The sequence below is a fragment of the Dermacentor silvarum genome, chromosome 8 (assembly GCF_013339745.2).
Source record: "Dermacentor silvarum isolate Dsil-2018 chromosome 8, BIME_Dsil_1.4, whole genome shotgun sequence".
Lineage (NCBI taxonomy): Eukaryota > Metazoa > Arthropoda > Arachnida > Ixodida > Ixodidae > Dermacentor > Dermacentor silvarum.
In genome coordinates, this window is record NC_051161.1 from 29,260,437 (window position 1) to 29,272,874 (window position 12,438).

At 45.5% G+C, this 12,438-nt stretch overlaps 1 protein-coding gene across 17 annotated transcripts in view; it reads right to left on the reverse strand.

Moving 5' to 3' along the window:
- Nucleotides 1-6,116: 6,116 nt before the first annotated feature.
- Nucleotides 6,117-12,438, reverse strand: part of LOC119460942 (lysine-specific demethylase 5A) — a 115,208-nt gene continuing 108,886 nt past the window's right edge. For 16 of the 17 annotated variants that reach the window (XM_049672811.1, XM_049672795.1, XM_049672798.1 and 13 more), the window contains 2 exons: nucleotides 11,527-11,704; nucleotides 6,117-8,291 (listed from right to left, as the gene is read on the reverse strand). In XM_049672811.1, coding sequence (XP_049528768.1) covers nucleotides 7,975-8,291; nucleotides 11,527-11,704 — 495 coding nt within the window. In that variant the 3' untranslated portion in view covers nucleotides 6,117-7,974. The remainder of the gene's footprint in view (nucleotides 8,292-11,526; nucleotides 11,705-12,438) is intronic. The other variant, XM_049672805.1, reaches the window with a different exon arrangement.

Genomic DNA, 12,438 nt, shown 5'->3' on the forward strand with positions numbered 1-12,438 from the left:
GCCTTGTTCAGGTATTTTATTGGGCTTTCTCGATAGGTGGACGGGTGGACAATGGCGCGGCAGGCTAGGAAGGACAGGGGTGATGACGAGCTGGTGCAGTGCGAGGAGTGCAAACGTTGGTGTTATTTGGACGAGACGCACTTCGCCAGTTTAGCCGACGCTGAGGAGGCTAGCTTCGCGTGCAGGTCGTGTGAAGGATTTAAGGGAGCTGTGCGGCGGATGGAAGGGGAATGGGCAGCCAGTGTGGAAGAGCTGAAAGGGGAGCTGAAGGTGGAGCGAGAGCGGCGAATTGAGCTCGAAACTCGGATCGGCGAGTTGCTTCACAGGGAGGGGGCCGAGGCCGTCCTGGTAAAGCGAATAGCTGGCGAGCTACAAGAAGAACGGGAAAAGCGGGCCGTGCTGGAAGAGCGGGTGGAGGCGCTAATGGTACAGGCGGCGCGTAATCCCGGGTCAGCTCAGGCGGGCGGCGGGGACAGCGCGGAGACTCAGGCAGAGGCATGCCATGAGAGCAGGGAGGGACGCCTAGGGGCCGTTGAACAGCAGGCGAGAGCCGGCGGCAACACGGCGGTTCCACAACTCTACAGCGAGGTAGTGCGGCAGGCTTCGGGTGGGAAGGGACGAACGGCAGGGAGCACATCGTCACGTGTCAGTGGCGCAGGGCGGGTGGAGAACCAGCTAGCGCGAACTGGAGGACGACAATCGCAGGCGGGAGGCAAACGTGTAGAGCGAAGGGTCCTAGTGGTGGGGGACTCCAACGTAGCTAGGGTTAAGGAGGGCGTCCTTACAACAGTGAAGGCAGACGGGCGGGTGAGGGTGGAGGCCCAGTCAGGGAAGTGCATGGTTGACGCAATGGCAAAAGCTCAGAAGGTGGTATCGGACAACCTCGAGCATGAACATCTGGTCGTTATCCATGCTGGTCTCAACGATGTGCTGAAGGGAAGGAGCCAGAACCTAAACGGACAGTTAGAGGTTGGGTTGCGTAAACTCAGAGAAACCTCTGCGAAAGTGCATGTGACCATATGCACAATCCCACATGTCCGGGGCCAGGCTAGCGCGATGGAATGGAGGGTGCTTGAGGCTAACCGGGTCATTACGGGTCTGAGCAGACCACTTGGGTACGGTGTAATGGACGTAAACCGGGAAGTGTACGAGTCTGGCTCCCAGCCTTTTGCACAGGATGGCATTCACTACAGTGGTGCCACGGGCGGGAGCGTAGGTAGTAGGATAGGGCGCCAAGCTACGGCTTTTTTGGGGGGACCCAGAGCCCTAAGACCACCAGTGTAGACGAAGACGGACCCAGAGAGGCTCCAAGATTCAAGAAACGTAGAATCGGTAGAAGAAATAGACGTAAGCACCAGGGGCAAGGTCATTCTGACATAGGTTACATTAACATGCAAGGTGGCAGGAATAGGCTGAAGTGGGAGGAGATAGACGAGCAACTAAGGCAAGAAAAGCTGATGGTATACGGGTTTGTGGAGACACATCTTAGGGACATGGAGCAACCTCCCTGTAATCCTGACTATGCATGGGAATATTGCAATAGAACAGAGGGCAGCAGAAAAGGGGGTGGAATTGGTGCATTCATTCATAAATGTATGAACTGGCAAAGGGTCAAACAGGAATGCAAGGAGCATTTATGGCTAAAAGGGAAAGTTGCAGGAGAGCAGACACTCCTTGGTTTTGTATACCTGTGGACAGGAGCAAATGCCAAAGAGGAAAACAAAAAATGCTGGAATGCATATCAAGTGACATTAATGAGCTAGGAGAAGGGTGCGAGATTATTATACTAGGAGATATGAACGCACACATAGAAGACATGGACGGGTACACAGACTCAACAGGCAACATGATGCTGGATATGTGTGAAATGCATGACTTAGTTGTATGCAACAGTACTGAGAAGTGTGAAGGGCACATAACATGGGAGGTAGGGAGCCTGCAGTCGACGATAGATTATGCACTAATGTCACATAGGATGCACGATAGGCTAAATGTAATGAGCATAGATGAATATGGCTCCAGAAGTCTAGGTAGTGATCACAAACGTATTAAGGTGAGTTTTAGAAGGGAAATGAAAGTAGGTAGGAGGCAAGATGAACAACCAGGTGGGATATTTTACTCGGAAAAGCAGCTTGAAATAGCAACCCAGCAAATTGAGGAAGTAATTTCAGAGGATACAAAAACAGAATGGACATATGCAAATTTAACAGGACTATTTGAGCTAGAGCTTACTAAGGTACGAGTCAGGACAAAAGGGAACAGAAGACGTAAACCCAAGAGCTGGTGGGATGAGGAGGTTAAGAAGGCCATAGAGAAACGCCAGGAAGCATCCAGGGAACACAGATATTCAAAGCAGAGGGGTGAACCAGAAGCTGATGTAGGCAGAAAATGGAACAACTTCTTAAACTGTAGAAGGGAAGCATCCAATTTGATCAATGAGAAGATCAGAAGAAAGGGGAGCCAATGGTTGTCAGAAGTAAACAAAAAGGATAGAAAAGCAGCGAAGAAATTTTGGAAACATCTCAACTCCTTGAGTAATAAGACTAGCCTAGAGCAGAGGTTTATAGTTACAGCTCAAGGTGTTCGACTAGAGGGAGATGAGGCAATGGAACATATAAGAACAATGATGACAGAAAAATTTAAAGAACGAAACATAGCATGTGCTCAATCAGGTGAGGATGGACTAGTCAGTGCAGTGGCTCCACTGGCACAAAGCGAGTGGGAAAGGGCAGAGAAGAGGGTTCCTAGTAGCACGTCGACAGGTCCTGATGGCATCCCAATTATGTTGATAAAGACATTGGGCCCAAAATCTAAGAAAGCATTAAGAGAGGCAGTGAGCAAAATGATAATGGACGGTAAAGCCCCTGACGGGTGGAGACTGAGCAGGATGAGCATGATATATAAGGGAAAGGGGGACAAAGCCGACATAAACAACTACCGTCCCATAACAGTGACGTCAGTGGTTTACAGGGTGGTGATGCAGATTATAAAGGACAGACTGCAGGCATGGGTGGAGAGCGAGGAGGTGCTGGGGGAACTACAAAATGGGTTCCGAAAACAAAGAAGGTTAGAAGATAATCTGTTCTCATTGACACAGTGTATTGAAATAGCAGAAAAGGAACACAGGCCCCTATGGCTTGCCTTTCTGGATATCAAGGGAGCCTATGACAGTGTAATCCAAAAGGATTTGTGGGACATACTGGGCACTCTAGAGGTGGAAGATGGAGTAAGAAATCTTTTAAAAGATATCTATAAAAGTAACAGGGTGCTTATAAAATGGGAAAACAAGGTATCTGGGCCTATAGAGATACAGCAGGGGCTTAGGCAGGGGTGCCCTCTGTCACCTCTGTTGTTCATGCTGTATTTACAAGGATTAGAGAAAAAATTAGAGAGGAGCGGACTTGGCTTCAACCTTTCCTATTTCAAGCAGGGAGAATGGATTAAACAGTCATTACCAGGACTGATGTATGCAGATGACATTGTACTTATGGCTGACAGCAAGGAAGACTTGCAGAGATTAATGGACATCTGTGGTAAAGAGGGAGATAGCTTAGGTTTGAAGTTTAGTAAAGAAAAATCGGCAGTCATGACTTTTAATGATAATCAGGGCAGCGAGCATAGGATACAGGAGGTTACGCTGGAGGTGGTGGATAAGTACAAATATCTTGGAGTGTGGATAAACAATGGGGCTGAGTACCTAACGGAACATGAAAAATATGTGACGGCTAAAGGTAGCAGAAATGCAGCTGTGATGAAAAATAGGGCACTGTGGAATTACAATAGGTACGAAGTGGTGAGAGGGATTTGGAAAGGGGTGATGGTCCCTAGTTTGACTTTCGGCAATGCGGTCCTGTGCATGAGATCAGAGGTTCGAGCAAGGTTGGAAGTTAAGCAGCGAGGGGTAGGTAGACTGGCTCTGGGAGCACACGGAAAAACACCAAATCAGGGGGTACAGGGTGACATGGGATGGACGTCATTCGAGGGCAGGGAAGCCAGCAGCAAGATAGAATTTGAGGAGCGATTGAGAGAGATGGCAGAAAAGCGGTGGGCAAGGAGAGTTTTCAGTTATTTGTACATGAGGAATGTTGATACAAAATGGAGGAAGCTGATCAGAAAACTGTCAATCAAATATTTGGACTGCAGGAGGGGTGCAAACCAGGAAACAGCGGTTAAGAAAAAGGTTAAGGAAACAGAGAGGGGTCTGTGGAAAACAGGGATGCAGGCGAAATCAGCACTGGGCACATACCGAACTTTCAAGCAAGAAATTGCCAAAGAAAATATCTACGATAATTCTAGGGGAAGCTCTTTGTTGTTTGAAGCCAGGACGGGAGTATTGCGGACTAAGATGTACCGAGTCAAGTACCAAGGTATAGACACGTTGTGCTGTGCGTGTGGAGAAGAAGAGGAAACGGCTGAACACCTCATACTTTTCTGTAAGGGGCTTAACCCTACAGTGCAAGGCAACGGGGCTGATTTTTTCAAAGCATTGGGGTTTAGGGACAGTGAAGGCAAAATAGACTTTAAGCGGGTAGAAATAACCAAACAGAGGTTATCTGATTGGTGGATAAAATTAAGGCAGGGGTGAAATTTCACCCACCACAAAGTACAAATTATGTTAATAGCCATGGCCCGATTTAAAGGGTTCAGCCTCATCCATCCATCCATGCAATAGTTTTTTAATTAATTCAATGCATTGATTAATTCTATGGGCAATTGCAAAGTTAAAATTGACATGTTTCCGTTCGATTTAGACGCCTTTGAGCCTCTGGATTCATGGTCGATCCCCCAGAGTAAGTTGGTAAGTTGGTTCTTTATTCTATGAACAACCTTTGGGTGTTGGGCTTCTAGCTACCATGGAGGGAGCTAGTTACCGTCAGGACCACTTTGCTGGTAACATCTGTGGTAACATCTTCCAGAGGATGCCAGCTGCAGTCTTCGACGGCCTCCGAAATGGAGCAGCGCGAGCTTTTTCCGGCTCCTGCTGCAATCACTTTCAGTACACTAAAGCATGGCCTTTACTCCAAGGAAGTCGTCTTTTTTTTTTTTTTAGAAACCTTTACGAGCTCACAACAGAACAACACAGGCCCAGGACATTTTGCTGGTCATACCCTGCGAAAACACTTCGTCCGAATCATGGCCCAATTTCCAAGCACCATTTCAGTTACAAAATAACTAGATCCACCGGACGTCGAGTATCACATATCCTACCACGGATGTCACAAGGATGTCGAACCCGTTTCGGATACCCTACAATGGATCACTCAAGATTATTCCACATAGACATTTTTTTGACATACACGTGAATATACTTCTATATGGTGCATGCAATGCGAGCTTGTCGAAGAGCCTTATACAGGCACACACGCACGCGTATTCAAATTTCAGCATTTGTATATGCAGTCAGGTAGGCCACCTGCGTGAAAGTGCTTTTTCATGCCAGTACACATTGCCGAAGAGAAAGTACTTCATAACAAGGCTGCTCGGTAGAACATGCATGGTGTTTTACCCCTACGTTCACGCATGATGCCACCATTTCAGTCTAGAGAAATTGTATTTTTTTTTTCGCGACATGGCTTACCTTGTACGTTATGCTGAATGAAATGGGCAAGTACGAAACATAAAATGAAAATAAATTTCTCTGCCAGAGCTTCAAACCTATTACCCAAACATACGAAACAGCACAAACTGCCAAACTTGCCACTTGTTCAAAATATGCGTTCAAAAATAGCCAAGAGAGTTGTAGATGCAGCTTCATTCACTTCTTTAGCACCTTTCATGTGCGATAAACCATTAGGTATTATATCTGGTACTCTTTTGCAACATTTGGCTCATCACAATTTAATTGCGCAGCGCATATTTACTTTCACGAATGAGGGCATTTCTAAGTTGTTAGATGTGAATTTTAGCCTCCATCTCCTGCCATTAAAATTGTGCAAAAGCAGTACTTACATTTAACAGTTAGTTGTATGTGCCCTATTGTACAGTCTGCAAAATAGGCGTGTTTATTCGGCAGCCAATTCAGCAATACATTTACATCAACACATGAACAAGAACATTGATATGAATATGTTTTGCAAGATGTTCAGCTACTAAGAAAAGAAAAACAAAACACAGCGTTCTCCAGAAAATTTTTACTGCATATGTACAAAAAGAGACAGATAGACCTAATTAGTTCCAAGTATTTTCTTGTCTAACAGCAGTTTAAGTGCAATCACATATCAAACACAGGAACAAAAACGTTTTCTCTGCTGTGTAAACCACGCTATTGCCGACATGAAAAGAATTCTCGAGCCTTTGATAAATGCACTTTAACAGACCTGCACAATCACACGACGAAAAAAAAACTACGATTCCATGCAAGGTGCACATACATGTTCTAACATGATTTGTCAGTTTGCTTTGTAACCAAAAAGGCTCAAACAGAAAAAAAAGGAGGTCACGATTATGTGATCCACTGCTACTAGACGCAAAAAAAGTACAAAACAAGGATTGCACAAAACCATACCTAAAAAAAAAAAAAAGACAATAAAGGAAGGAGGGGTTTGAAACCTCATCACTCACTTAACCTTGGAGCCACAATATAACACAATGAAAATAAATAAAACTTGGCTTTTTTTTCTCTGCCAGAGCTTCAAACCTATCATACAAGTGGTACAAGCAAGCTGATGAATGCGGTAATGAGAAATGTAGTGCCATATCCTCGTTGATGCAAATGCCAAGAAAGATGAACGAAAAGGTGTACACCCAGAGTCAATCTTGGCCTCCCCCATTCAATGAAGTTTTGTCACAGAAGGGTGCACAGTGCAATTGCTTTTGTTTTGTTCGTCCTCATCATGACTATTGACGCACCAGCGAAACACACAAAATGGGGTTGCATGGGGGCTGTACGAATGAAAAGGTGCGTGCTAGGACAACGTCGAATAAATGGTTAACAGGGCACCACTGTTTAAAAGGAACTGCAGCTTTAATATCGCCAAGACGTCTGCGTGATTAGAGTTGCTTGTGCCACAGAGCTCTATCTGCTCTTACTTTTGTGTGACGTCCCGCATGCTGACTGTACATGTACACACTAAACCAGAAGTGACAAACGAACACAATGCGGCCACATGGTGAGGAACAACAGCAAGCACCATGATCATCTAATAATACAGGTCTTTATCCTTTTTTTTGTTATTTTTATGGTTTTCGTATAGGTCATATATGACATTAAATGTATGTATATATGTACAAAAGGTGCTGGCTGCTGACGGTTTGTCTAGGAGGGAAGGCTGGCAGGTTTTACCTCGAGTGTGTGTGTGGTGTGTGTGCGTGCACAAGTGCATGCCACGTACCAAGGTGTATACAATAACGCTTCCTCAGTGAAGCAAGCACAACACACTCACCTAAACGCACCAATAGACGAGATGTGCACGCAGGGCTCATGCAGCAGTATGCTATGTTAAACAAGAGAGAGCAGCATATGCAGCGAAAGAACAGAAAAAAATATTACTGATGAAAAAAACAGAAGTGCGCGAGAATGCTCCATAGAGCAAGAAACACCGGCAGTTCAAGTCATGCCGTAATGAAAAAGATGAAAAGGAAAAACCACGCCAAACGGGGGACGCTTTCCGATTCTGCTATAAAAGAGGATCGAGGGTGGAAAGGCTTATGAGCTGGTGACCGCACAAGTGGGTAGGAATAAAATAGGCCCTCCTCCATAAATCAGTTCACATGTCCCCGTTCAGCCGTGAGCAAGCCCCGATACACACACGCGAAAATAATGAACACCACAACGACCGCAACGACGCGGCCACACAAACTTAGAAATCTCACTACAACACAATCCAACACGCATCATTCCCCAACTTTTACAGCACATCATCCATACCTGAGGCTCAACCTTTTGTGAGGACGCGTTTCCTTAAATTCTTTAAACGCGACAGCATCCCCCCAACCCCCTCACTCATTTCAACAAGAACAAAACTAGACAACACTTCACACGGCTGCTGTCACGAGTGCAGCGGCAGTCGGAGGCTCAGAGATTGTGGGAACAGTTACGCCGTTGGAATCTTCGGCTTCCGCTGGCACTGGCGATGCAGAGTCGGCCATTTCGTCAGGCAATTCTGACGACTCCCCGTTCCCACTGATGTCATGTTGACTGCTGCGACTCGAAGCTTTAGCATCAGGCTGACTGCACTGTGGGCAGTAATAGTCCTCACTGTCCTTCACTTCATTCATGCTCAGACCCACGCACAGCAGGTGGAACCACTGTTCGCAGCCTCCATCACACTGTACCCAGTTTACCGCCTCACCTGCAAAAGAACACAAATTACTGTGACTGCTCTGATCTTGGCAAGATTCCTGTTTTCCACTAAAGCAGTTTAGGCTATTTCCTATTTTAATTATATTAAAGTAAAATGTTAACTATAAAAGACAACGAAGGCCATAACTGCACATTTTGAATTTCGCGCACAAACCCCAGCACCATTACATTAAGTGACATCATAGATTTCAAAGTGTTTTCTTGTATTTGGGCTGTTGCAAGTTCAATCTCTGGCTCTTTCAATATACAATGTAGTTCATCTTTACTAACAAAAGAATAGCTAGGACCAAACAGAACCAGTCAAAATCCATAATGTCACAACAAGCTGGTGCGGGTACTTCAAGGCAACGACGTTGAAAATCTGAATAAAGAATTAGTGAATGGCTCCCAGGGTAATTCACTCTATTCACTGGTCGCGAGTTGGACAAGTGCTTTCAATGAGCATGTTTGTTTATCTGTGACAGCAGATGCAACTCATACAGTGAAATCTCCATATAACAAATTTCAGGGGAGTGTGGCAAGTTGTTTGCTTTTCTGAAAGATCGTCATAGTGAAAGCCCCAAAATTAACCATTCCGCCCATCAACCCATCAGTTGTCACTGTATGAGCTATCCACAAAAACATTGCTGTTGGCTCTCGGGCCGTGCAATTGCCATTTTCCATAGATTCCCACCACCATGCACCACTGAAGCACCGTATACAGTATATAGACCATTTATAACGTCACCACTTATAGTGCAGGACTGGATATAATACGGTCTTTTCAGACTCCCGTTAATTTTCCCATAGCACTCTATGTATACGCGTATCGCTTATAGTGCAGTTGCGGGACACGAAATACTGGTTACAGTGTGGCTGCCTGGAAGTTCGGCAGTCAACCTAGATGGCAAACTCTCCCCTCAAGATACAAATACCGTATTTACTTGAATCTAACGCACACTTTTTTTCCGATAAAACAGGTGCAAAAATTGCGTGCGCGTTAGAATAGAGTGCGACCCTAAATCTGTGTTACCGTAAAAACCGGACTATAGGTCGACCCCCCAACTAACCAATTCTAAAAATGAAAAAAATCTTTTTCAATGGCAAAAGTACCGAAAGACACCCTTACCGTTAAACAAATGCGACTCAGCCGGTTGCACAATGGTGACAGTATTTATTTAAATGCTGCTCCGTGCCGTGATGATAAGGTACTGACAAACACGCGGGTCGATGGTCGCACGATACGAAGCCCACGGCAACCTGGCGGGTTGCCGAGGGCTTCCGCGTACTCAATTGCCTTTTTCTTGAAGGCAACGGTGAATTACCGTCGGCTTCCGCTCATTTTGAAACAAAATGTGAAAAAGCAGCCTAAATGCGATGGCGAAGGCGGCTGTTTACTTCATCTGCTCATTGTTGCAAGACTTCCATAGTTCTTCCGCCAATGTCCGGTATATAAGACGAGGGTCGACTTTTCGCAATGTTTTTTTGAAAAAAAGTTCTACCTATATTCCGGTTTTTACGGTACCATATAGCTGCCGGCACTTCAAAATGGCCGCCTCGCACGCGTGTCGAGCCTAGCTACCGTAGCTTCCTCCATGTGCTGCAGTACACATGCTTAGGCAATAGTCTACTGTCTGTCTTCACGTCCTCTGCGTCTGCTCTATCAGCATGAAGTACCTAGTTTATCATGATGCCGCATTTAAAAGGAAAGTGATCATGTATGCGGAGACGGACGGAAAGCGTGCCGTTCGGAGAATCCGAAACTTGCCTTCGGGACTGGCGCAAACAGAAGGAGAGGATTTTCGCCAGTGAAGCAATGCGGAACAAGAGATTCAGTGGACTGAAGCAGGACGTAATCTGCGACGACCCACTTTGGCAATACGATCGCCTTGGCCCTATCTTGAAAGCAATCTGCGACGCGGAAAGTCCGCCGCGCGCCGTGTTTTCGCCACTTATAGGTTGCGTTGAAGCGAGAGGCATAATAGCACGAAGGTCAATTCGCTCGCCGCGCTTCGTCACTCTATCGTTTTGACAGTTCGTTTCCGCGGTCAACGAGCAAGATGTGTTCATGTTTGCTTGTGCGCACATGACGCCGTGCTTGTTAATTTATTTCGTAAGAGAATACGAAACCTAGAGCACGGTGACAGCAACGGCAGAAATGCGCCTGGAGTGTTCATTATCGCAATAAAATAGTTGTTTTGGTTATAGTGTGGTACCGCTTTAGTGCGGATATTCGTGACACCGGCGACTTACGTTATAAGTGGTCTACACTGTAGTAGGAGTGGTGCGTGCAAAACAGAACCACCGACAAAATGTAAGCTCTATGTCGTCTCCAAAGCGCAATTGTTTTTACAATCCTTGCCATGGACACCTCAACTGTCTCGCTCCAGGCGTACACCTGAACTATTGCAAAGCACAAGCTCACGTAAACAACAGCCTCCAGATACGGCGACCGGGAGTCATCCCTGCAAGCGTGGAGGTTACATTTTTCGGCATGTTTAGCTGGTTTGGCCGCAGAAAGAAGCATGCAGAGAAAGGGCAAAAGGAGGAAGAGACGCGCCTCCGTTGCTAGGCGACACTTATTTGGGCAGAGCATGTGCTCACAAAACCTGATGTGTCATCACCTCCGCAACAGAGAAAAAAATTGTCCCTTCCCGCGCTTTTCTCCTCTGGCGCCGCCTCAGGTTTTCCAAGCCAATGTGCAGCAGCGTCCACTTTCTGCACCTTGTCTGCTAGCCTACTTTTCCAGCTGCCATGAAGGATACACTCAAATCTAAGAATTCCCAGAGTTTGGAATATCAATTGATAGTACTAAGGCATTGTTACGTGACACGGAAACAGAATAACGATCGTAATTTTTAAATGTTCGGTATTCTGAAGTTCGTAGTACTGAAATAATTTTACATTAAATATAAGTAGTCAGCAGGGGATTTCTTAAAAGTTTGTTAATGTGGTGTTTGTAACGAGGCGTCACTGTAGTCACACACACACACACTCACAAGTATGTGCGACAGGGTGCCTGTCTCACATTAGGTTGGTAAGCCAGAGAAGTATAAAAAAATTAAGAGAGGGGGGTGTCTATGCAGCCTCCAAATATCTGAAGCAGCTCCCTGTAGTGTCACCAAGTTTGCAATTATAGTTGACTGATGGTATGGTAGACTCACAGTAATTCTAGACTTGGCTAGCACAAAGTTCCATTCAAATTAAACAAAATGATTCAAGGGTCTGACAGTAAATGCCCCTACCTTGAGGTTGGACACATTCTGGTGCAGAGCAGACTTCATCAGCCACATCGGATGTCTCTGCAGACGACGATGCATTCTGCGGGCGATGGGCCACTCGCCGTCGTTTCACCACCTTGTCAACAGGGGCAGCGCCACCTGACCCAGAGTCCTCCCGGCGCACCTTCTTCATGGGCCGCACCTGGGGGAAAGATGTTTTCCATCGTTTACACAGCTTCACTGCAAACGAATTTGAAATGCGACCGCAGAAGTGTTTGGCATATGACCCACCAAGTTAGCCCAAAAGCATCGTTCAAAAAAGTACAGTCATACATTGATATAGCAAATTATCAAATATAACAAAATTGTTTCTCGCTGATATCAGCATGTAACAAAAATATATGCTTATAATGAATATCGGATGTAACCAAGGTATTTTGATGTCGGATAAGTTTTTGTTATAATAAGGTTTGACTGTAGAATGAATCTTCATTTACTGACAGGAAAAGCCACACACACATGCCAGACAGAAAATCCTTGCATTAGGCGAGTCTTTCATTTCGAATCTTTCGTTTCATTTCGTTTCATTGTACAAATAAAGCTCCCATTGAAACAAAGCATGGACCAACCAAACTTTGCTTTTACTTTGTTTTATCTGACATTTCGTTACATATATGCATTCGTTATAATATTCGTTCTAGTATTCGTAATAAGACATGTTCTAGCGTGAAGAACAACTGTCACATTCAAAGGTTCGCATAGGACATTCTTTACCATGCCCACAGCACCCGAGACACCGTCAACACATTATCGCTCATACTTGGTCCTATGCTTTCGCATACATAAAGAATCATGCTTGCGTGGTGCCAACTTGTGCAGCTGTGCCTAATTAAATTTAGGGGTTTTACGTGCCAAGACCACCATATGATTATGAGG